At 32.2% G+C, this 24,349-nt stretch overlaps 5 protein-coding genes across 11 annotated transcripts; 3 read left to right on the top strand and 2 right to left on the bottom strand.

Annotated features, from left to right (window-relative positions):
• The first annotated feature begins 224 nt into the window (after positions 1–224).
• AT2G30695 (bacterial trigger factor) lies at positions 225–4,165 on the top strand. 4 transcript variants are annotated; one of them, NM_001336281.1, is made up of 11 exons: positions 281–403; positions 568–651; positions 734–819; positions 988–1,031; positions 1,118–1,191; positions 1,296–1,404; positions 1,760–1,773; positions 2,041–2,142; positions 2,308–2,449; positions 3,713–3,947; positions 4,052–4,165. In NM_001336281.1, the coding sequence occupies exons 2-9, from the start codon at positions 604–606 to the stop codon at positions 2,428–2,430; spliced, it is 600 nt and encodes a 199-aa protein (NP_001323617.1). In that variant the 5' UTR covers positions 281–403; positions 568–603; the 3' UTR covers positions 2,431–2,449; positions 3,713–3,947; positions 4,052–4,165. The 4 variants fall into 4 exon arrangements, with proteins under 4 accessions (NP_565704.1, NP_001323616.1, NP_973568.1 ...); NM_128622.4 differs by lacking the exons at positions 3,713–3,947; positions 4,052–4,165 and having other exon boundaries at positions 225–403; positions 2,308–2,684; NM_001336282.1 differs by lacking the exons at positions 1,760–1,773; positions 3,713–3,947; positions 4,052–4,165 and having other exon boundaries at positions 247–403; positions 2,308–2,668.
• Positions 2,583–5,733, bottom strand: AT2G30690 (lateral signaling target-like protein (Protein of unknown function, DUF593)). Of its 2 annotated transcripts, NM_001336280.1 has the most exons (3): positions 5,666–5,733; positions 4,435–5,494; positions 2,583–4,350 (listed from the first exon to the last, which is right to left on the bottom strand). In NM_001336280.1, the coding sequence occupies exons 2-3, from the start codon at positions 5,468–5,470 to the stop codon at positions 3,104–3,106; spliced, it is 2,283 nt and encodes a 760-aa protein (NP_001318321.1). In that variant the 5' UTR covers positions 5,471–5,494; positions 5,666–5,733; the 3' UTR covers positions 2,583–3,103. The 2 variants fall into 2 exon arrangements, with proteins under 2 accessions (NP_001318321.1, NP_180627.2); NM_128621.3 differs by lacking the exon at positions 5,666–5,733 and having other exon boundaries at positions 4,435–5,663.
• A 569-nt stretch (positions 5,734–6,302) lies between these two features.
• Positions 6,303–8,051, bottom strand: AT2G30680 (callose synthase-like protein). Of its 2 annotated transcripts, NM_128620.2 has the most exons (6): positions 7,870–8,051; positions 7,609–7,747; positions 7,288–7,384; positions 7,123–7,207; positions 6,719–6,826; positions 6,303–6,604 (listed from the first exon to the last, which is right to left on the bottom strand). In NM_128620.2, the coding sequence occupies exons 1-6, from the start codon at positions 7,990–7,992 to the stop codon at positions 6,332–6,334; spliced, it is 825 nt and encodes a 274-aa protein (NP_180626.2). In that variant the 5' UTR covers positions 7,993–8,051; the 3' UTR covers positions 6,303–6,331. The 2 variants fall into 2 exon arrangements, with proteins under 2 accessions (NP_180626.2, NP_001324679.1); NM_001336279.1 differs by lacking the exons at positions 7,609–7,747; positions 7,870–8,051 and having other exon boundaries at positions 7,288–7,414.
• A 2,727-nt stretch (positions 8,052–10,778) lies between these two features.
• AT2G30670 (NAD(P)-binding Rossmann-fold superfamily protein) lies at positions 10,779–12,608 on the top strand. The gene is made up of 5 exons (NM_128619.2): positions 10,779–10,859; positions 10,957–11,164; positions 11,275–11,491; positions 11,982–12,088; positions 12,195–12,608. The coding sequence occupies exons 1-5, from the start codon at positions 10,795–10,797 to the stop codon at positions 12,384–12,386; spliced, it is 789 nt and encodes a 262-aa protein (NP_180625.1). The 5' UTR covers positions 10,779–10,794; the 3' UTR covers positions 12,387–12,608.
• Positions 12,609–20,023: 7,415 nt separating this feature from the next.
• AT2G30660 (ATP-dependent caseinolytic (Clp) protease/crotonase family protein) lies at positions 20,024–23,449 on the top strand. Of its 2 annotated transcripts, NM_128618.4 has the most exons (13): positions 20,024–20,051; positions 20,115–20,195; positions 20,278–20,410; positions 20,508–20,587; positions 20,665–20,748; positions 20,850–20,934; positions 21,026–21,111; positions 22,088–22,209; positions 22,429–22,489; positions 22,579–22,677; positions 22,742–22,843; positions 22,934–22,975; positions 23,056–23,449. In NM_128618.4, the coding sequence occupies exons 1-13, from the start codon at positions 20,034–20,036 to the stop codon at positions 23,197–23,199; spliced, it is 1,137 nt and encodes a 378-aa protein (NP_180624.2). In that variant the 5' UTR covers positions 20,024–20,033; the 3' UTR covers positions 23,200–23,449. The 2 variants fall into 2 exon arrangements, with proteins under 2 accessions (NP_180624.2, NP_001324604.1); NM_001336278.1 differs by lacking the exon at positions 20,024–20,051 and having other exon boundaries at positions 20,087–20,195.
• The last annotated feature ends 900 nt before the right edge of the window (positions 23,450–24,349 follow it).

Below are 24,349 nucleotides of genomic sequence, written 5' to 3'. Positions count from 1 at the left end.
AGAAGAAACCTAAAAAAATGGAATCAAGCATAGTTATTTAATTAAGTATAATTTTGAGAAATTTCAGTATATGTCACTATTGAAAATATCGTAACTCATAAAAAAAAAATAGCAATTGAAGATTTTGATATCAAACAAATTGGGTAAATTTTTTTTTGGGTATTCCTTCAAATTATGAATGATCTCAAATTAGTGTATTTTTTTACAATTTATTTCTTGTTATTGTTTTTTGGAGTCAGTGAATGTTTTTGAGTTTTTGAGTTTTTGAGTAAAGTAGAGTTAAAATCGTAAATATGCATATACTTATAGGATAGAACCATCGTTCTTCTTCACTCTATCTGCTTCTTCGTTTCATCTCCGACTCTCTCCGTCCTCCGCGTTTCTCTTTATACTCCTACACAAGGTTATATCTCTCTTCATCTCCTATCGATTTTACTCTCGATGCAATGACTGTTCTGTACGAATTCCCCGCGAATTCCTCCTGTGGAGTTTCAAATTCTGGAACTCGAAGAAATCAAGTATTTACCAAAAACTTTCGTAATTAATTCATTTTGAATCTCATATTAGAGCAAGAAGGCGCCACAGAACCAACAGCTATAGATAATGCAGACAATCATCCACAGTCTCTCGTTTTGTAGCTTTAACTCTACAGTAAGCCCTTTCTTCTTCTTTAGTATCATCTCTTATTCAAATTCTGTAATTTTGCTCCAACATTTTCCGTTTTGATTTGCAGACAATTAATCCAAAACCCAGATTTCAATTTTCTTCGTTTTTAACTCTTCCTCCAACTTATTCAGTGCAACAGAAACTCTGTACAAGGTATAAATTACCGAGAACTAGGTATCAATAACTTCTGAATTTTTGCTTGAATCATGAGCAATATTTAAAGTCTTATGACTACACTGAGAAACCATTGATTGTGTTTACTGGAGTGTCTAGTTTCTCCCTTTGGATGATCATTGATGTTTTCTTCTTTACTCTTTACAGAGCAACGAATAGACAGTTTGTCGCGGTTTGTGCTGCACCATCAGGTTCACGCTTTATAATTATATCCTCTTCTTTTTTGTTGTTTTAGCTTTTTTTTTTTTTTTTTGTGAACATGTGTTTCTCTTTGCAGATGTAGAGACTTCTTCCAAGGATGAATCTGTTTTGATTACGAAAGTGGAGACTGAAACCAGCAATGAGGTTAAGGTATGCCGTTGTTTCTGCGCCAAAGAAACATCATACTGGTGAAATGATCTAATTATGATGACTTTGTTGCTTTTCCATCTTATGTTCTCTATTGGCTTGAGCAGGTGCATGTACAAGTGTCAGGAGAGAAGACTCAAACTGTATTCAATCATGTTTTTGAGAAAATGGTTGCTGCAGCTCAGCCAATCCCGGGGTTCCGAAGAGTTAAAGGAGGTATGACTTCACAAATACTGTATAAGCTATGGGAAGCTATGTATTAGTGTTTTCTCCGAGGGACAAAATTGTTTTATTCTTTTTAGAGTTAGATTGCAGGTTTCCTTCAACTCTCTGCACTTTGTAATTTCGTTATTGCTTTAGAAAGATTTGACTAAATAGGGTGGACATTCAAGTTACCCTTGTAAACAATGTTGATAGGTAGCATAAGGTTCTGGAAATCTCTTGTAGTTAGTATGATTTGTTGCTGATGACTAGTAGCTGAATTCATTTGATTGCTTCTCTAATGTTTTTCCCATTGCTGTTTTCGTTTCTTTTCCTCTTCTACATCTTCTTATCAACTTTGGAACTACAGGAAAGACCCCAAATGTAAGTTTTTACTTCAGTGTATTTTAGAGAATCCATTATTTTAGCATTATGGTAAAATAATTTAACCATCAAGTGGTTTGGCAATGGAGCATGTGTTTTTATTTGACGAGATTGGACTTATCTGTAAAAGATCATTTGATACACTTTAGTGATACTCTCAGATTCAGAGTTCTTGCAGTGATATTATATGCTGGCAAACTCACTTAAGCACTTACATTGAGTTGTTATTTGGCGTATGCTCAAGTTCTCCTTTACTTTTATTTGCAGATACCCAAAGATGTTTTGTTAGAGATCCTTGGATATTCTAAAGTCTATAAGCAGGTGATAAAGAAATTAATCAATTCTGCTATCGAAGACTATGTTAAACAGGTATTTCATAAGCTTATGCTTCTCAGCAGATTCTATTTGAGTCAGATTTAGCTACTAGAATTAGAATTATTGGCAACAGCCTTAGTTTGATTGTCTTCAGTGAGTAAATCATCTTTTGTAGCTGGAGTTTAAAATGGTTTGATTTTGGTTGTTGATGCTTTGTAGGAAGACCTTAAGGTTGGCAAAGAGTTGACTGTTGTGCAAAGCTATGAAGATCTTGAAGAAACATTTGAACCAGGTGAAAGTTTCAGCTTTGATGCTACTATAAAGCTTCAAGAAGCGAGTTGAAGAAAGCGGTGATCCTAAGGTACTTATCAATGTGATTTGTCTTTTTACCCTGTCCTGTAACAATTAGATTTCTTGTAGTGTAGGAAAGGATAATATCATTTCGATTAAGCTTATGGTAATAAAACTTTGAAAGTTCAGTTATGTGTTGTTCCTGAAATCTTGAAGTTTTAATGAGATGATTGGTGTGTTCTCCAAAAAAAATAAGGTAGCCACACAAATAAAGCAACTAAAAAAAAACAAATAAATGAAGGCTTCTGTTTATCTTCCTAACATGGAATTTTTAGTTTTCAAATAAATGACTTCTGCAGCTCCCAAGCTATCTCTTCAACTAACTCTACTCCTTTTCATTTTTCCTATTATTACAAACACAAGCTCTCCTTTTGTGACTCTAAATGTTTCTCTACCACTGGAATCTCATTCTCTAAAGCAGTCCACTCGTTCTTGCCCTTCATGTGAGTACTACGCTCGAAAGAATCACTTTCCATGTTGGGAATTGCTTTCTTCACCATATGCTTCTGCAATGAATGCTGGTAGAATATCTTTATGCCTCTGCAGATTATTCTGTATGGTCTCATGTGACCATCAAGACTAAAGTTCTCTCAGGCCTTGGGGAGCTCTCTTGGGTATTCTTCTTCCAGCGTTTTGATATCATTTCTGAAATGTGTATTCTTTCTCAATTTTCCGCTGATGGAGAACCGGTAAGTTTGGTGTCTGTTGAATCCTTAATGCTGGTCTCATCAGTTGGTGAGGTGACATTTGTTTCTTCTGTATTACCGAGAATCCCCATGCTAGCGAGAATTTCTTCTCTTGGCTCATCTGGATATTTTACTCTATAATATTCTAACTCCATCTCAAGATCTTGTATCTCCTTCTCCCTATCAGCCAAGACATCGTTTGCTCTCTCAAGTGCATCCATGTCGTGCTCTGCTTGCTCATCCATCATTCTCAGGTATTGTAAAGCTTCCATATGGAGAGCTGCTTTCTCCTCCTGCAACCGCGTAATCATCGCCATTGCTTGGTTGGTAGCAATGGCTGAGGCATTTCTTTCTTCCTCGAATTCTTTATTCAAATCTCTTAGGGATTTCCTGCCATGCTCTAGTTGTTGCTTCAATACTTCAACAAGACTTTCGCCCTCTATGTCACTGCTAATGCTTACAAAAGATTCTACAGAAGCAGAGTGCTTTAGTTCTGGTGATCCATTTGAAGTATTACGAGTCTCTGTTATCTTCAAGGAGTCTTTATCACTGTGTTCTAATGAAGGTTCTTCTTTGGAAATGTTCAGTGACGTCAAAGGCTCAGTCTCTTCATGATCTCCATGCTCTTCTTTAGCTGAGTGTTCTTCTTTGACAACACCAGTCACATTGTTTGATGTCATTGGCTCAGATTCTTCGTTATCCACATCCTCTTCATTACTGGAATGGTCTTTTGCAACCGAATAAATATTACTTCCATCTTCGTCCTCACTAGATTGTTCTTCAGCAAATGAACCAGACTCACTTTTTGATGTCAAGGGCTCGGTATGTCCATTGACCTCATCTTCTTCTTCATTACTGAAGTATTCTTCTGCAACATTGTTTTCATTAACCTCACTTTCTTCCTCACCTGACTGTTCCTGTTCCAGAGAATCTGACATATTATTCGATATCAAAGGCTTGGAGTCTCCTTCAACTTCATTCTCCTCATCACTAGACGGTTCATTTGCAACAGAACCAGACACATCCATGTGATCAGACTCTTTTTGCTCAATAGCTGCCTCAAATTCTTCTATCTCCATAGCTGAACTGGTGATGTTTTGAGAAAAATCTGAGGAATCATCATGCTCTTGAATTCGGATTTCCCTAGAGGCACCGTTTTCTGCAGAAGGGCTCAAAAATTCTCCGCCAGAAGGAGATGAGCTGCCACTTACCTCAGCTTCATTTTCTGCATGAAAAACATCAAAGTAAGGAACAATATGACGTGAATGCATATGTTCTGACATAAGCGGAGAAAGCATAATAAACAAACCATTTTGTGTGACTACTCCTGCAGCATACTTTCGAGGTGAACCCAGTAAAAACGGACGAGCTTCACTCATAGTTATAAGCTCAGAGAGTACATCATCATGCTCCTTTGCCTTAACAGGTTGTTTCTGCCGAGTCCTGTTTTCAAGATTATACCCAAGCATTGAAGATTCGACAGTTTCATTATCTTCTACATGAATTTTCTTATACTGGTTGTCTTGCAAGACAGGCTGTTTATGATTCGACATCTTCTTGTCGTCAAACGATTTCCGCCTTCGAGATTTGTGCGTGCGTTTCTCAGATGGCTCAACATTGAAGTCAGTTATATGGAGGAATGCATCATCATCTGAAAACAAGAACTCAGACTCAGAATCCGAGTGTATCTTCAGCTCTGTGTAGCCCACATGTGCCATACCGTCGCGGCTTCCAACATCAACATACTCAGAACCACTTGTTGCTATATGATCTCTCATCTTCTTCAAACTTCCACCGCTTCCTCGTCGGGTAAGATGCCGTGGAGCAGGAATGTTGGGTTTACTTGAGGAGTTTCTCCCTCGAGAGCCTAACCGAATCAGTCTCTGTGTATGGTGCCTCGTTCTCCACGGTTTATTGCAACAAGAACAAGACCTAGGGTGAGCAAAATGGCTTCTAGAGAGCAGATCATACCCTAATTTACCTAGAAGCAATCTGTTCATATCTGGATTCGGACCGGTCATTTTGGTAAACGACAAGAGACAGTCATCGCACATGCCTCGACAATCAGCAAGGTTGTTGCCGTGATTCTGACATGACATGTAAGATGAAACCTCTGATCTGTGGTTTCTGCAGAGCAAGAATCTCCAATGTAGAGGATGAAGAAGCTTGGAACAGAGGAAACATGGCATCTGCAATCTGCAGTAACGCGCAAACCAGACGAGAAGATAGGAGAGAAGAGCATCGATGAACATGAGTAATATAAGGAACCATTCGCAGGCTGCGTAAGTTAGCACCGGCGCGAACCCGTTGATGACCTTTTGATCAAATATAAGATTTGAATCCATCTTTCAGACTGGTGATGATGAATCCTGAAAAACATTGAAACTCATCTCAAAAACTATCACAACAACAACAACAACAAAAAGGAGCAAATGTGGGCAAAACTCAGAATCTTGGGTCTGAGATTTGCATGAACATGGAAGCAAAAACGTGATATTGGATCATAAAAGTAAAAACAACTTGAGAGAAGTTTTTTTTACCTGGGAAATGGAGGTTTGGTCAAAAGAGAGGAGAGAGGTGAAATCTTGGGAAATGAAGACTCTTCCTTGTTCCGCGGTAAAATCAAACAAACTTGTTCAACGATTTGTTTTCGAGTTTGCCTAAATTAGTGCAACTCTTCTCCACGACCCGATTTTATGGAATTACCATAAGCTTTAGAATCTTAAATCTTTTAACACTCTCCAAAAACAAAAATTACTATACATACATATATTATTGCCAACAATTTTACAGCACAGATTTTTTTAATTGTACATTAAAAGTTAGTAGATTTTATTTTCCATTCCTATAAAATATAATAATTATTAGTATTTCATATGATTTAAAGCATATGATTTCAACCAAAAAAAAAAAAGTATTTTCTCTTGATGTATCATGTATGTGGGATTAAGTAATAATTGGTAAATTTTTACATTCTTAAATCTTTCAAAAAGGTGGATATTGTTTGGACTAATCTTATACTGTACTTTAGAAGTTTCGAATATACCAAAATTTTATGAAGTTAGTTCAAAACTCGTATTTGGCTAAGGGAAGCCCGGCGTCACTTTCATAATAGGATCAAGAAAGAGAGTCGTTCTTGATTTATTGATGCCTTGTTATTGTTTCTCTATTGCAAAAATATGAGACGTTCCAGTCATAACCAAAGTTTACATAGTAGTTAAACGACACCTTTTTAATCGCAAGTAAGAGACGATATAATGAAAAGTATAATCAATACTAAAAAGTAGGAAAAAAAAAACTGAAGAAAAAAATAATGATAATATGGAAGAAAATAATAATGATAATATGGGTTCTCGTGGACTGATCTCAAACACGGCAGGCAGGTCTTCGCTGTCTCGGGCTGGGCTGGGGTTATAAGCAACCCGCAAGGGCAAGATAGTGCACAATGGGAAAGATAGTGCGTCTATAGCAGCTTGTAACTGCAAAATATATAAGTATATGCAAATATTATTTGTTCACTTTAGACTCAGATTATAACTAAAACAAGAAATCACATCCAAAAAAATTAAAAGAGAGTGAATCTCTGGAATGACCTCAGGTAGTCTCTTCATAGAATATTTTCCACAAATATAGAGGGGAATAATGTTATAAGGCCTGAAGATTTCAGCTAGTTGTTTCACATCAGCGTCGGCTTCCAAAAACTACAGCAAAAGTATTAACAATTATAAACATAAGACAAAAACAATATATGGCCATGCTCGTTGTTGATATAGCAATCGCAAGACTAATCGCCATTTAAAAAGTCACATAGCTAATTTTTCATGCAAACAAAAAACTCAGTCGCAAATCGATCACGAACAACTTTCAATCGCAGTTGCTATCAAACGAACAACTTTCAATCGCAATCGCAATCGCAGACCTCTTGCGACTTCCAAACAAACATCACCATATACATATATTGGTAATCTATTAACTAGCTATGTGTAAAATTATATACCTCAGAAGGAAGTTGTACATCTTCCGAAAGAAGCTCCAAGACTCTGAAGAGAACACCAGCAGTGTCACATGCATGTTGAATGTAACTGAAAGTAGAGAAAGAAAGATATTGTACATAAATAGAAGGAGAGATTTTGAGCAAACGAGATTTGTATAATGCACAAACCTGTCAGCTTGTTTTCGGGAATCCCCGTTAATTTTATGGGGGGGAAGGGCAGCATGGATGGCACGAATAGCAGCACTGTGTGCACTTGACTCAATTTCTATGAAAACAAGCATTATAGTGAAAACAAGCATTAAACTCGTTTAACAAAAAGAGATGGTCCTATATCGTTTCAATTAGCAGAATAACGAATGGAGTGCCAAATATGAATGTAGATGATAAACTTGTAGGATGCAAACTAGTTCCTTATTTGTTGTTTTCATTTATATATTAATGTAATAGAAGACAATTAAAACTAGATCTGCCAATGGTCAGGGGCAATACCTTTCAAAATTGTATACTGGTTGCCAATGATCTTGATCACATCCATGACGTTTTTCTGGTAATAGTCTAGATAGAAACTTTGCAAACGAGGTAAATCGGTATGAGGCTTAAATTTCCCTTGTTCCCTTGTTTCATCATTCTACACAAAAGTCGAAGAAATTGATGAAAAGTATACATATAGAAAACAATGAAACATACGTTGAGATTAGAACAACAAGGGGGATACATATGAAGAGATGATATAGATATATATGTTAATACCCTTCGGATCCAGAACCTGAGAGTGATGTTAAAGAATGCAACATCACTTGAGACTGCCAAGGTGTTCATTGTGCGCTTGAAGGAAGACAAGTCTCGGTTCATGACTGGTTGTACACTTGCCATGAGACGATGGTACCATCTCACTGTTTGGAGGAAGACAAGTCTCGGTTGACATCTTTAGATCTAGGGTTTGCAGAGGGAGGGTTTTTCTAACTTTTTGATCTTATCTTTGCTTTGGGATGGTAAATCGGTATATGTGGTTTCTAGATATATCGAATTAGGTTATACAAACTATTGATTGACTCGTGTAACGAAAAATAGTTGTACACACAACACATGTCAAAAAGGTTAATAATATGCCGACTATAAAATAAAATAAAAATATAAAAACAACGATGCTTGAGCTGAAAACCGTCTATACCAACCCGGAAAAGTTTAACCCCTAATCAGTTTATTTTGGTTATCAGTAGGGATTGGCAAAGAAACCAAACCTTACCGAACCGAAATAAATGGTTTGGTTAGATCCGTGAGTTTCGATTCGATTCCGCTTCTGTAGATTTAGTTATGGAACATGATGGACCAAGGAGATCATAGGAAGCTTGGGGTTTGTCTGTAGTATTGGTTTTATTTATAGGATACTTGCAAACTAAGAAGAGTGTCGGTGTATTCCTACTATAGAAGAGTGCTTCCAAGTTAGTTACTTTTGTGCTATATCTTGAGGACTAATTTGCTCCTCTGTTTGTTATACTTTTTTTTTTTTTTTTGGAAACTACTCGTGTGCGAACTTTTTGTTATGTTTAAGTTTTGAAGTTTGAACCCTTAGGAACTATTTGTATCCTCACTTCTGGCAAGGTCTTATTTTATTGTCCAATGTTCATGCATTGTTTTCTTGTTTGCAGGTCTATAAAAGACAGTACGAGTTGAGTCAGAATCTGGAACAATTAGTGTCTGCATTTTCATTGGGATCTAGAGCTAAGTTCATAATTAAAACCCAAAATATTCAAGAATTCAAAAAAAATAAAAATAAAATAAGCAAGAATTCTACTATTTGAACTACAAGATCAATCATCAAAGTTCATAGATCTCTATAAACATTTTAAAGGACAAGATTGACGGATTTTTCAGATTTCTGAAATTGATCTGGATTTTTGTTTTAATCATCCGGCCTAACGAACCACAAAAGAATATTAAAAAATAAATCTCAAAACTATAGTATTAAAAAGATCGAGTGGCATATCGTCATACACGGAACGTAACCTTTGGCACTATACACGGACTTTCGCAGTCTTTGTTTTCTGTTTGTCAACTTTCATTTGAGTCTTCGTTTATACTTTTTCGACCATGTTGCTAATGTATGCTTAAGTCGTCATTAAATATTTTGGTTCCTCTCATCTTGACGTAGAAATTGTCATTCTTTCACTTATTTGATTCTTTCGCTATTACTTTAATCCCACCTGCAATTTTTCGAGCAAGGCACGATTACATTTTTCTTTGTTTTCCCATGTACGCACCTAACCTATGCACCAATATGGCTTCTAATCTATGTACACACCTAACCTACGTATTAATTGTTTTGGAAAATGGTGTCGTACATATAATACTACTAGTTATACCTGTAAATTTTTAGGAGTGAAATATATGATTGATCACGTAACTTAGATGATAACATTGTACAAAAAACATAACATAAAAAACTATGTGTTTATTATTTATTATGTATTTTACAATAATTGTAGTCCGTGGATGTTCGACGTATTTATATATTTATTTAATTAATTAACATGTGTAAAAATTTATGTCCGAAAGATATAATCTGAATTTTGAGATGAGAAATATATATGATTCTAAAGCAAAATCGAAGAGGAGTTAATATGTAGAAAATGATATTATATATATATATATAAGATTATGTTAATAAATTAAACATAGTGAAAATGATCTGTATATTTGGAGATAAAGTTAACATAAAGAAAATGGCAACTTAACAAATTGTTTTGGAGAATAACCCTAAGAATAACATATTACAGAAACTTTTTTTTTATCTATTCTGTAAAATTTAAATAAAGATTAAAATCGGAATATTTGAATATTCATTTTAGGTTTGTGAAATTTACTTAATTTATCTTTCTTCCATTGTCATTTACGTAATTTTTAATATAATTGTTTTTCATTTACGTAAGTCACATTTTCTTTTATTATTGCATCCACTCTCGAAACTTATTAAAGACACTGTCGTATTTTAATAATTTTATTTTAGTTTTTTTAATATTTTTATTATAAAGAAAGACACCCAATAAAATGTCCAATGTTGATGCTCTACCTTGTTAAAATAAATTTATTAAAGATAATTATAACTATTTGCCACCACGAAAAAACTAAAAAATTGCCTCCAAAAAAGTTAACTCCTTCCATGACCCCACTATCTTTTGTTTAATTTTTTTTAAAAGACCCAACATTACTAATATTTTATAAATAAAGGTATAATTTGTAAACTAAAACTACTTAATTTTACTAATTTAAAACCCTAAAAATTTTGATTCCAAATTTTCCGTTGTTCTTTTATTCTCCTCCTTGGTTTTTTATAGACGAGAACTCATTGGTAAATTATTATTTTTTTCTTTGTTCCTTTGTAACTGTTTATTTTAATCTTTGCTTTTTTTATTTAGAAAGTTTAACAGAAAATTTATATATTTTAATTGTAAAAATTTCTGGTTTTTTTTGACAAATGACAGTTTTATGGACATTTTAATATATTTTAAAACTGAAAAAAATTGATTATAGTTTTTGCCCCCATTGAATAAATTTTCTAGACCCACCATTGCTTGGAAAGGTCATTAGTTAGTAATATTTTATCTAATTTGCCTCTATATATATATATATGTTATGTGGTATCTCTAGTCATTGCAACTCACAGGCAAAGAGAAAATGGATAAAAGATGGAGTCTTCAGGGTATGACCGCTCTTGTAACTGGTGGAGCCAGCGGAATCGGGTTGGTCTTTCTACTCTCTAGCTATAATTTTTGACCCATATTGTTCTGGATTATTTAAGACGTCGTTATATATGTCTTTTTATGTGGAATGGTTTAGGCATGCTATAGTAGAGGAGCTAGCCGGTCTTGGAGCTAGAATCTATGTATGCGATATATCTGAAACACTGCTCAATCAAAGTTTAAGTGAATGGGAAAAGAAAGGGTTTCAAGTAAGTGGTTCAATATGTGATGTATCCTCTCATTCCGAGAGGGAAACACTTATGCAAACAGTCTCAAAGATGTTCGATGGCAAGCTGAACATTCTTGTAAGTTAATCTTACTTTAAAGAAACTGAGCATATTCTCATAGGGAAAATACACCAATTAAGTAATGCATATATAGTAGGATTTTTGTAACTCATTTTTGTTCAACATAGGTGAACAATGTTGGCGTAGTTAATCCAAAGCCAACAATAGAATATGTGGCAGCCGATTTCTCGTTCAGTATTTCAACAAACTTGGAATCTGCTTATCACCTTAGCCAACTTTCACATCCTCTCCTAAAAGCTTCAGAATTTGGAAGCATCATCTTCATTTCTTCTGTTGGAGGGGTTGTGTCAATGGAGTGTGGATCTATCTATAGTTTAACGAAAGGTAAATAGACTGACTATTCATCAATAGATATATTTGGAATGATTTGATGCAATAGTTGTGAATATATAGTTTGTTAAAACTGAATTCAATGGTGAGTTAAGTTAATTAATAAGTGGTTTTAGTGTAAGAAGTCATAATTAATAGTAGGAATGATTAATCTGAGATTTATATTTTGTATTAGGACCTCATCCTAAATCATATATGAGTTTTCTTACATTAGTAAACGTAAATACTTTTTGTTCAAATCTGTGTAAAAATATAAGGGTTTTCATTCATATTCAGTAACAATTATAAATACGCAAACAAGACTAATTTAAAGCTATTTTAATTATCTTGATGGATAACTATAGTCTTACTTGAAAGTATTTCCAACGGTAACTGATTGTTCTAATAGGCTAATGCAACCATTTCAATAAAGGTCTAATTAGTATCTTTGAACCTAATATATAGATGTCTCGTAGTTTATCGTTTTTGATGCTTGTATGAGCAGGAGCTTTGAATCAACTAGCAAAAACTTTGGCATGTGAATGGGCAAGAGATGGCATAAGAGCCAACTCTGTTGCTCCTAATTTTATCTACACTGCTATGGCTCAACCTGTACGTAATCATCAATGAGTACACTCTGGCTTCTTCTTCTTTTTTTTTTTCCAATTGACATCATACACTTCTCATTCTTATGTCTTTAAATCTTGTGAATAATCAGTTTTTCAAAGACGCCGATTACGAGAAGAGTTTGGTTAGTAGAACTCCACTTGGTCGCGCTGGAGAGCCAAATGAGGTTTCATCACTTGTGGCTTTTCTGTGTCTACCTGCAGCTTCATATATTACTGGTCAGACCATTTGTGTTGATGGAGGTCTCACTGTCAATGGTTTCTCCTATAAGCCACAGGCTTGAGCCAAGACTTGTGTTTTGGTGATGCATCGCGGAAGTCTATTTCCTTTTGGTGTGGGTTTTGTTTTATGTTTGGTGTTTTGATTTCTTTGTTTTAGTTATGATTATCCATATGTAATCCTACTTTGGTTAATCTTGCTTCGGTGTTTTTTGTTGTCAGTTTGTGTTTTGTTTCTAGCTTTTGATCATTAATAATAACCAAAAGGAGGAAACTCTCTACTTTCCCATAACTTTTGCCCATCTTTGAGACTTCAACGGAATTGCGAGAGCTTGGTTAACGAAATTTTTAGCATTCTTCTCTAATAGTTAGTACATATCATGATAGTTGTTGTTGATCCTATGGTGTTTCCATCCATGGTCGATTTTGTACTGCAACCATGGATGACTAATTGATCGCTCTGAAATATGCTCATGTTTGTTCCATATCTTTTGAGTTTCTACAAGCTTTCTTCCATGCATGAGACAGCTTTGACGATCTTTCCAGATATAGGCACTCAAAGCTCCCTGGATTTGTTTTTGTAACAAAAGTCATTTGTTTTTGTATGTCCACAAAAGTTCGAGCCTATCTCGTTCTCTCATCCTACACGTCTTCTTGTCCAGGAGAGTAAGTTGGCCTCACCGGATCTAGGTTAGATGCCCCCAATATGCTTGTTTGTGGTCTTTGCAACTCATTTTGTGCCTTCATGGTATGAATATCCTTTGTGTCTTTAGTATTTCTCATTCTCGGCGTATGTTGAGGGCTATGATGATTTAAAAATGTATGGCTCTTATAAGAGTTTATTGTAAAGTAATCATATATGTTGTCTCGAACCAACATAATGATAATGAATCCGATAATATGAAAAAATAAAAAATTTCTTCTAATTATTATGATAAGTTCACTATTTATAATTTTTACTTGAAACGTTAATCATATATATATATATACTAGAAGTTGTCCACGCGATGCGTGGATTTTATATTCGGTTTTAGTTTTGAATATAAAATAATATTTAAATTAAATTATTTAAAAAACTTATTTATAATTGTTAATATATCGATCAAAATAATTAATAATAGTAATTTTGATGTTTAAAAATTATGATTTTTTTACAAAGACATTTTAGTTGATTAAAAGTTTGCATTCAATTTTTTTTTATTTTTTTTTGTAAAAACAGTATGTTTTACTATATATAAAAAATAAACATAAATTATTCAGCTATTGTTTTTGTGAAAATGCAAATGCATGTATTACCAATTGTTTTGAAAGTCAAAACAATAGATGAACCTTCTTCACATTTAAAAATTTAAAGCTTATGATTTAAGATAACTTTCAATGAAAAACCCTCCAACTTGACTAAAGATCTCAGATGTCGGTTCAAAAAAAATAAGTCATATAAAATTTGTTAATTGTATTGAAAGACGTTAATTTCTATATATAATTTATTAAAAACAATTGTTAATATATCGCTAAAAATAATTAAAATTTTCAATTTTGATGTTTACCAGTTATTATCGCATAAACATAGAGTTATTTATTTTTAATTTCAAATGATGGAAAAAGTAGGAAAAATATGTCTCTAAGTTAAATATTATAAGCTTTGATAAATTGAAACCATAATTTTTATATATAATTAATTTAAAATTATATAACAATTGTTATTATTTATATGTGATGTAATGGCAACAATAATAGCTATACTTTAGGTAACCTTTAAAAATGAAACAAAAAAATTAGGATTCATGTATATATAAAAGTAAGGTTTTACTCTTTCCTTATTGGTCCACTTGGCAATATACGTTTTTTTAATTCTTAATAAATAATAAATAACATATTTAACACACAGTTTAATATAAAATTGAAATCATAAAAAATATGTATCAATTATATTCTTCCACTCTACTTTATTCAACACACAATAATTTAAAAATTAACTCCCACAGTTTATTTACAAAACTGAAATCATAAATAGATATATTAATTATATTTCTCCACACCATTTTATTCAACACACAATAAATTAAAAATTAACTCCCACAATTTATTTTCATTCTCTCTTTTCCTAATCCCCTTCCACAGTATCTCAAATATTGTTTTGTTTTGTTTAAAGTTTTTTCTTTGTTGTTGTTATGAGTTTAAAAAATATTATTGTAAAAGCTAAATTCTAAATTTTAATTTTAGATTATGAACCTTACACTGTTATTTTTTTTGTTTAAATATTTTTTAAAATTTATATATATTAAAATATGTTTAGCTCTTTAAAAAAATCATTATTGTGTACATCATATTACATAAATTTGTTGTTTATAATGAATAATTGGTAAAGATTTCAAAAAAATATTTGGAATTACTTTCAATTAAAGAGAGCAAATTAATTTTATTTTGAATTTAAATTTCAATTTCATTAATTTCAATTTTTTTTTAATGTGTATATAACATAGATTATTGTAATTTGTATTATAGGGCCTTTCAATAATTTTGACTTATAGGTTTTAAAACAATTATTGGAAAGGTCATTAAATAAATGATAGAAAAAATTAAACAACCTAAATTTAAAATATTATTAAGGATATAGTGTATATAGATAAAAGACCGTACATGATGACTTGTCAAATAGTCTCATATAAAAAAAACAATTTAAGAAAATATAAACTTGGAGAAGATAAATCTTAAATCATTTCAATATGTCACTCATATAAAAGAATCTATTTTGTTTGCTTCAATATAATAGAGTATTTTATAATGTATTATCCGGTCTTAAATATAATTTTCTAATGTGTATTATAGAAATAGATTTTTGTAATTTGTATTATAGAGTCTTTCAAAAATTTCGACTTATAGGTTTAAAAACAATTATTGGAAAGGTCATTAAATGTAAGTAATGATAGAAAACAATTAAACAATTTCCTAATATGAGTGAACTAATGTTGATCATGTTTTCTTCAGAAACTAAGAATTCAGCTTCCTTATACTAAAAATCAGAAAAAAAATTAAGTTTTGTTTTAGAGAGCATATAAGTCAACAAAATTTGGTAACTATTTATTGAAAAATTTAATTCAAAATATTTAATTTGGAAAGACAAATAAATAGTTATATAATTATTGTGGTCATACCTGTTATTATCGCTCCATCATTTTCTGAGACTAACTAAAACACTTGCTTGAATTTTTGTATTTTATGAATGATCAAAACTTTGATTCTTGCTTTCTCTTGCAATTGACTCTACTATCCATAATATGGTAGCTTTTTCTTTCATATCCATTTAAATGGTTTAAAGTGCATTTGATGCCTACCAAAAAAAAGAAACTAACAAAAATATATAAGTAAGACTCAATATAACTATTTTAGAAACTTTAAACAATACGAAATCATTTACAAAAACTTAAAAAAAAACGAAATCTGAAAGCTATTATGAATCCAAACCTTAAATGAAGGAGACAAATTGATAAGGTTGGGACTCTTGCCCGTTTTACTTCCTCTTTCATATTCATATATGGTTTAAAGTGCATTTGATGCCTACTTCCAAAAAAAAAAAGATGCAAAAATTTCTCGATTTACATTTAGAACAAAACAAAAACATGTAAGTAAGACTCAATATAACCATTTTAGAAACATTAAACAATATGAAATCATTCACAAAAACTAAAAGAAAAAAAAAAAACTGAAAGCTAATATGAGTCCAAACCTTAAATGAAAGAGACAAATTGATAAGGTTAGGACTCTTGCCGTAAACGTTGGTGATACAGCAAATCATCTTCCTTTTTTCTTTCAGTAATTGAGTAACTTCAATTGTTAAAAAAAACAAAAGCACTTGTAAATATGTGTGTGTTGTGTCTGTGTAAATATTTGCTATTTATATTAGAAAAGTAGATTGTTAGGGTATAACTAATAAAGGTTAATAATTATAGAAGAACGTTTACAACACGAACGTTACATGAGTAACAAACTAATAATTTCTTTTTAAAAAAAAAACGTTACATGAGACATTGAGTATTCAATCTCATTGAGCCACTAATGACCTTAATGAGGTTTAACTGCATGGTGTTTAATAATTTGTAAGTCATTTGAGTCTTTTTTAATCAGGTGAGCTTTACATCTACTTCTCATTTATTTCTTATTAAATCATATTTTTAAAAGCATATGTAGTATTTAAATATTGATAAATGATACATCATAAAATATATACTATAATTACTATTCTTTTATCATTGTTTTGAATAATCACTTACAAAATAAAATGTTTTAAAACTATTATGTATGAGTTTATATCAACAAATTATTTTGTAATTTGCTTTATCATACATTTATTTTGTAAAAATAAGATATGATATGCTTATTAATATATACATGCATAAATAACATAGAAACAGAAAAACTGTTAAAATATGAGCAAATGTAAGATATCAAATTTTACCAGATTTTAAACTTTTTAATCATATCATATTGAAAAAAATTATTTTAATTAATTATTGTTTAAAAGAACTAAAAATGGAAAAAAATCTTATAAAATTGGAGAATTATTTATAGTTGTGAGCGTTTAATGTGCAGTATAAAACATAATAAATATCATGTCAAAATTTAAAAGATTTGATTTTGTAATTAGTTAAGAGAGTTGCAATTATGCTAGAAAAAAAATCATTTCAAGTTATAGTTTAATACCTAGTAATTTTATAGTTTAATGACTATTTTTCTGAATATATGATATATCTATTAATAAATTATTTTAGTCAAAATACAATTAATGATAAGTACATGTGTCAACAAAATAGAGTGATAAATGTCGCATTCGTAGGTAAAGTTAGAAAAAACCTACTTTTATTATATAAGATATATTATCGGATTCTCAAAACTTAATTAAATCTAGTAATATTTTTCTTACCAAAGGATTGTTTGTGGTTTTTTCTGTCGTGTACTTTTCAAGGATTGTTTGTGGTTAAACATTAATCTCAGAACAAAACCCATAATGTTTGATAGAAATACATGTCGTAAGCACGCTGTCCTCATGCCATTCCAAATTTTGTTTGACTAATGTTGTCGTCGTGCAAAAAAGTATAATTAAAATCCTACGTAACTAATATAATTAATATTGACTAGATTTGTTGCTTTAAAATATTACTAGATTTAGTTGATTTTTTTTTTGTCGGCCATTTACTTTTGATTGATTACACATACCAGAGTGCAATTATTCTTTCTAATCCTAAAATGCCAATGATTGAACCCTCAGTTCGAAGCCCTTCAACAACATGTTACGAGGTCATTCATTTTTAACGAATTCGAGAAAAGATTGAGATACAACGCGTGGAAGTTTCTCAGTCAAACAAGAAAAGGATCTCTGGTTACATAAAATATTTCCACCTTCTCAATTCTCTATGCATGCCAATTGTCAAACATTCACAGCCAAGATAATTGATAAACTATTATACAAGCTGTTTCAAAAGTTATAAATATAAATGTCAAGAAAACAAAGACAATAAATATTGACTAGCTTTGTACAAGAATTATGTTTGGTATCTTATTCAAAATTTTATTTCAATTTACAATGAATATAAGGGAGAAACTATTACACAAATTGTTTTAAAGATAATTGGCAGAAGAGACAAAAATGAAAGACTTCACTTTTTTTTTGGTTAAAACTAATGACTTAAAACAATTTGATGTGACTTATACATAACGTGTTTTTAGTACAAAGCCAGTTAATATTAGTTGTCTTTTTATTACATTTTAATTTAAATTTAAACTGTAGTATTCAAAAGATCGAATGGCCACGATAAAAAAAAAAACCACAACTGTGGTATTAAAGAGATCAAGTGGCGTCGTGATGACACACTGAACGCGGCGTCGTCATGATACACCGGACCTAGACATTATACACGAATTATCCAGTCTTTTTTTTCTATCCACTTTCATTTGAGTCTTTTTTTTAAAACGATCATTCGAGTCTTCCTTTATACTTTTTTTGAGTTTTTCCATCATGTTGCGTATCTCTACGCATTAGTCGTTTTTAAACCTTTTGTTTGCTCTCCGCTTCACATAGAAGTTGTCTCTTTTTCACTTCTTTGCCTTCCCTATTACTTTAATCCAACCAGCTATATTGCGAGCAAGGCATGACAACATATTCCTTTAGTTTTTCCATGTACAGACCTGGCCTATGTACCGGTTTGGGTTCTTAATAGTAACCAAATTTTAACTTATGTTGTGCGTGCCGTGAGGTAAAGAAGTTTAACAATAAAGTTATCAGTTTTTCCGGAAAATATATAGTATCATAAATATTAGTATGATTTGTAACTATATATATTATTGTACGTGTTATGATATATACCACCTTACTTATATAATAACGTTGTGCGCAAAATAATATCATAATACGTTAATATTTTCTGTGTTTTACAATATGTGGGAGTACTTAAAACATTGAACGTATTTAAATATTTATCAATCAGCATATGCAAAACAATATTATGTTTGAATTTTGTTTTTTTATAGATGGGTGAGTTTCTACAACTATAGACATGGTTAAGCAAAATCATGCCATTAAATAATTGGAAATTTATCATTTCTGCAAAGTTAGGTTAATGACTTAAACTATGGTTAACAATGAAGTTAATACTTTTGGTAGAAAATTTGGTAGGATATACAACGACTATTAACGATCGTTAATAGTCGTTGTATACTATATTTGAAATGCTTTTTTAAAACAATATTGATTTTATGGGTTACAAACTTTGAATAAATCTTAAGATATTTGCAGACATTGAGATTTTTTCAGGGCCAAAGAAAGAAACGTGTGATACAGTAACATTATCTTGAAATGGCTACTACGGCGTATGAAAGAACGCTGAGAATTTAGCATAATTCACATGTCAAGCTTTCGTTTTTTTTTTTTTTTGGCCAATCAAGCTTTCCTTTGTTTTACTAAATCCATTAGATCTCTAAAACGTTATCAAGACAATGATTAAGTTATCAATTGAAAGATTGTGGAAGGACGACAAAAAAAATTAAAACATAATATTAACGAACGATGATGCCTCAACAACATTATCTTGATCATCAAGTATTATTCAAGGTTTGAAACACTTCAGGTTCTTGAAGAGAACTAGAGAAGACATTAACAAGCCTTGTAGTCATTTTACTTTCATTGACGTAATCCATCTGAAAAGTCTATTGATGCCAAAAGTTCGTGTAAAAAACCAAAGAAATGAAACATTAGGAAACCTTGAATGATTAAGAAAAAAAACATTGGGAAGCTCATCGATATCATATATTCATTTAGGTTGAGTTGTGAAACAAAAAGCAAAGTGGGTTTGTCAGGCCGAATCATGGCTGTGTTCTCAACGAGTTTTGGTAACTTCTCATGTGTCGTTCACAAGTAATACACTACTAATACTTACTTTGACAAAGTCAACAACACCAAAAATATCAAAATTTTGAAATCTCATCTTCTCATAATTTCACAATCCAAAGTTAACATATAGATTCTTAGTAATTTTCCATCCATTTCTTGCAAGTTAAAATCTCTCATAGACGGGGACCTCATGAACCTAATCTAAATATTAAATAGCATTCATTGTGATTAACAAATCAACCCAAAACAATTTTTTTTTTTTTTTAAATTAGCCTTTAAAAAAAAACTATATAAATGTCCCTTAAGAAAGAAGACGACATAAGACAAAATGGCATCTCAATCTCAGGTTTGTTTTCTCCTCTTTACTAGGACGATCAGTTCTTCTCTCTCTAATCAATATTGATCACAGGTTTTGGTGGAAGAGAAATCAAGTGTTAGAATTTTGACATTAAACCGACCCAAGCAGCTTAATGCTCTGTGCTTCAACATGGTATTGAATCTTTCCTTTGTTGTCAATTTCTTCCGGCCTTTGGTGCACTAGTTATATAATGGCTTGAATCAATCTTCTCTAGATCTCTCGGTTGCTGCAACTATTCCGTGCATATGAGGAAGACCCTAGTGTTAAACTTGTCATCCTAAAGGGTCAAGGAAGAGCCTTTTGTGCCGGTGGCGACGTTCCACCTGTTGTTCAAAACATGGTACAAGGTATATCAATATATCACCCTTCCATGACCATCTTTTTTTTTTCCTTTTTGCTTATTTTCTGCTTTTACACACTCTTTATCTATTTTATGTGGACTAGGTAAATGGAGACTTGGTGCCGATTTCTTCAGAGATCAATACACGCTCAATTATGTTATGGCCACGTATAGCAAACCTCAGGTCTCAGAACACATACTGTGCTTTTAGAATATACTTAAAGTGTATAAGCTTATTAATGTTTTTTTTTCAAATTATAGGTTTCAATTTTGAATGGTATTGTCATGGGAGCCGGTGCTGGTGTCTCCATCCATGGTCGATTTCGCATTGCAACTGAGAACACGGTACTTATTCTTTTTTTAAAACATGTCCATGTATGGATGACTAATATAAAGATCTCTCTGAAGTATGCTCATGTCACTTCCATATCTTGAGTTTCTCCAAGGTTTTTGCCATGCCGGAGACATCTCTGGGGCTCTTTCCAGATGTAGGCGCCTCCTATTTCCTGTCACGGCTCCCTGGATTTTTTGGTAACAACATTAAGTCATTTGTTTTTGCATGTCCACAAAAGTTCGAGCCAATCTCGTTATCTCATCCTTCATGTCTTCTTCTTCATCCCAGGAGAGTATGTTGGCCTTACAGGAGCTAGGTTAGATGGCGCTGAATTGCTTGCGTGTGGTCTTGCAACTCATTTTGTTCCTTCAACGGTATGAACTTCCTTTGCTTACGTCTTAGTATTCCCCACTGCCGCCATGTACGGGGCTCTTGTAATTTGTTTGGAAAAAAGTAATCATACTATTGTCTCGAAACAAAATTATGATAATGAAAAGTAAAACACAATCTATTTGTTACTTAAAACGTTAACGTAGTGTCATGCCAGGGTTTATAGAGGTTTTAGGGAAATTAAAAAAAAAAAGTTTATTTAGTGCATGTAATCAAGTCTCTTGGTTTAGTAATTCTTTGTTTTTAATATTTTATTTTTACCTTACTATATACTATAATAATATATACTATCAAGATGCATGTTTCAAATTATAAAAAAAATCAATTCCATTCATATAATCTAGCAAAATTTGACTAGAAAAAATAATTATATCAAACTAATTAAAATAGATAAGCATATATAATTTTATATTGTGGCCTCTAGTTCTTTTGTTTTTAAATGTGACTTTGGGCATTTGCCCTCTCTCCTATTAGAGGAGGCACGGATCACACCATTTATAACATCTTGACAATATAGTAAAAACGAGAATGTCATGGTTTTTGTATTTCTTTGGCAATAATGGACTACTAAAGCTGCCGATGCAAAACTTTTTGTTTGTTGTTAGTTGAACTCGCACCTTGGACACAGGAATGCTATGTAACAAATCTATCCTCTTGAATGGCATTTTTTTTTTTGCCAAAAACTGTTTGAAATTATGATCTCGTGTATTAAAATGTTATTTGTTTTTGGAAAAGTCTTATTTCATGGTGCTTATTTTTTTTCTGACTTGATGGTTTGTCTTAAGTGTTATATATCACGTATAAGTGTCAATAACCCAACTTGCCATCTGTAAATTTTCTTAGTGTCTCTATTTCCTTCGACATTTTGGAAAGACTTTTACACTTCAGATTTTCTTTTTAGCTACTATTGGTTAAGCACTATTTGCTTACATAGTAACTTTACTCCTTTAATTTTCACAGAGGTTGACAGCTCTAGAAACAGATCTTTGCAAAGTTGGGTCAAGTGATCCAAGCTTTGTCTCAACAATTCTTGATGCATACACTCAGCATCCGCACCTTAAACAGAAGAGTGCTTACCACAGGCAAGTGCATATGATTTTGCCAAATATCTTTTGTCATGCCAACATCGCAAGCTTTTTAGGGATCATGTGCAAAAAAACTTTTTATTCTGTTATTGGTCATGATCAATACGTTGCATGTTTTATAAATATCAACCTTGTATTGGTGTCAGCTTTCAATCGCTCTTTACAGAATCCATGTATAACTAGATCTATAATGCAAAATTTGTTTACTTTACTCAGGTTAGATGTTATCGATAGGTGCTTCTCGAAGAGAACAATGGAAGAAATTATATCTGCACTTGTAAGTTTTTCATTAATATATAGGATATGTCGACTTCCGTTCCTAAGTTGGTTGAGTTTACCTTTGACATTGCACTCTGTGTTGGTTAGGAGAGAGAGACCACTCAAGAACTAGATGATTGGAGCTTAACTACGATTCGAGCTTTGAAGAAGTCTTCACCCTCAAGCCTTAAAATATCTCTTAGATCGGTTAGTTCCCAAAATGTGTCATATGCAATAATGGGACAGAGCTGACTATGTGTATAAATTTCAGATAAGAGAAGGAAGATTGCAAGGGGTAGGACACTGTCTTACCCGCGAGTATAGAATGGTGTGTCATGTGATGAAGGGAGATTTAAGCAAAGACTTGGTGGAGGTTTTGACAGCTTTTCTGATTGTATCTTCAACCTGAAATTTTACTTTGTAGACAAGACAATAATTAAAAAATCATGTTTTACTTATGCAGGGGTGCAGAGCCATATTGATAGACAAAGATAGGAATCCAAAGGTTTAACAAATCTCTCCATTTAGTATTTGTTGTTATGTCATATTGTTGAAATTATATATGTTGTATTGTTGGAATTATAGTGGGAGCCAAGGCGATTGGAGGACATGAAGGATAGCATGGTAGATCAGTTCTTTGAGAGAGTGGAAGAAGAGGAGCGATGGGAGGATCTTAAGCTTTCACCAAGGAACAACTTGCATGCTTTAAGAATTGCAGCAAAGTTGTGAAGTAGAAAAATGTGATTGGTCAGACATTAAACCAATGACCTAACCAAGATTCTGTGTCGGAACCATTCTTCTTTTTCTTTTTTTTTTTGTTGTTGTAGAAAATAAGAATACACATGCTTCTTTTACTCCTTTCAAGGAGTTTAATATCTCATATTTCCACTACTTTCCCTTTATGTAATTACTTTCGTGTATGTAGGAACTTATGGTTCCAAGTTTTTTATTGAAAATAAAAGAAAACAAAATCAAGGCTGAAATTTTTTCCTACGGAAATATTGTGTTATATATTGTAATTGCACATGCTTTGATTGGAGGTTCCATTATGTGATATTAGAGCCTTCATTACATTTTTGATCTAAACCACTTTATGGTATCCAAACCACTCATTCATCACAGATTTTTATTTTTATCCGGTCGCGATTTGTGGTATTAAGAGGAACACACATTATGGATGCAAGATTCGGTTCCAATTATGGTGTGAATATAAGTATAAATTGGAATTAGTCTTTCTTGATAAAACCAAAGAGAAGAATTGTAGACCGAAAACAAAAGGAAACAAAGAAATGAAAAAGTTGGTATTTATGATGAACTGTATTAATACACAGAAATTAAATTATATAGTACAAATGTAACTTGCTAGCTAGGTTTTTTGTGTGCGAAGAAGATTATCCTCGATGACATTCCTCTTATTTTATACTAGCTCGAGCCTTCTAATATATTGTGTTTTTGGTGTCTTTTGTCCTATGTTTAGCAGTCGTTTTGGTTCATTTGTCGTGTTAAAGTCTATCTTTTGTGTCTTTTTTATTGTGTTTTGAATCTTGTACATGTTTTAGGTATAGGATTGGGTGGTTTCGAACGTGTTTGGATCAAAAGCAGGGATCAAAGCTGAAACTAGGAGCAGAGACTGGTGGACCGATGGATCGGATAGCTGACGGATGGCATAAACTCAGTCGGATCGATTAGTCTTCTCCAAGACCGATTGGTCTGGTTTTCTGACTCGTTTCCTTTTATTTTTCAGTATTCTACGACACTCATTTTTAATAAATATATATTCTTGACCGAAACAAACAAAGTATAATTAAGATTTACAACCACTTGACAGAAAACAAAAGTCATAAATAATGATTTCTTACAACAAACCAAAATAAAGTCA

This window comes from Arabidopsis thaliana, chromosome 2 (genome assembly GCF_000001735.4).
Source record: "Arabidopsis thaliana chromosome 2, partial sequence".
In the NCBI taxonomy this organism is placed as follows: domain Eukaryota; kingdom Viridiplantae; phylum Streptophyta; class Magnoliopsida; order Brassicales; family Brassicaceae; genus Arabidopsis; species Arabidopsis thaliana.
Note: the sequence above shows the minus strand (reverse complement) of the source record. Positions and strands in the feature narration are given on the sequence as shown.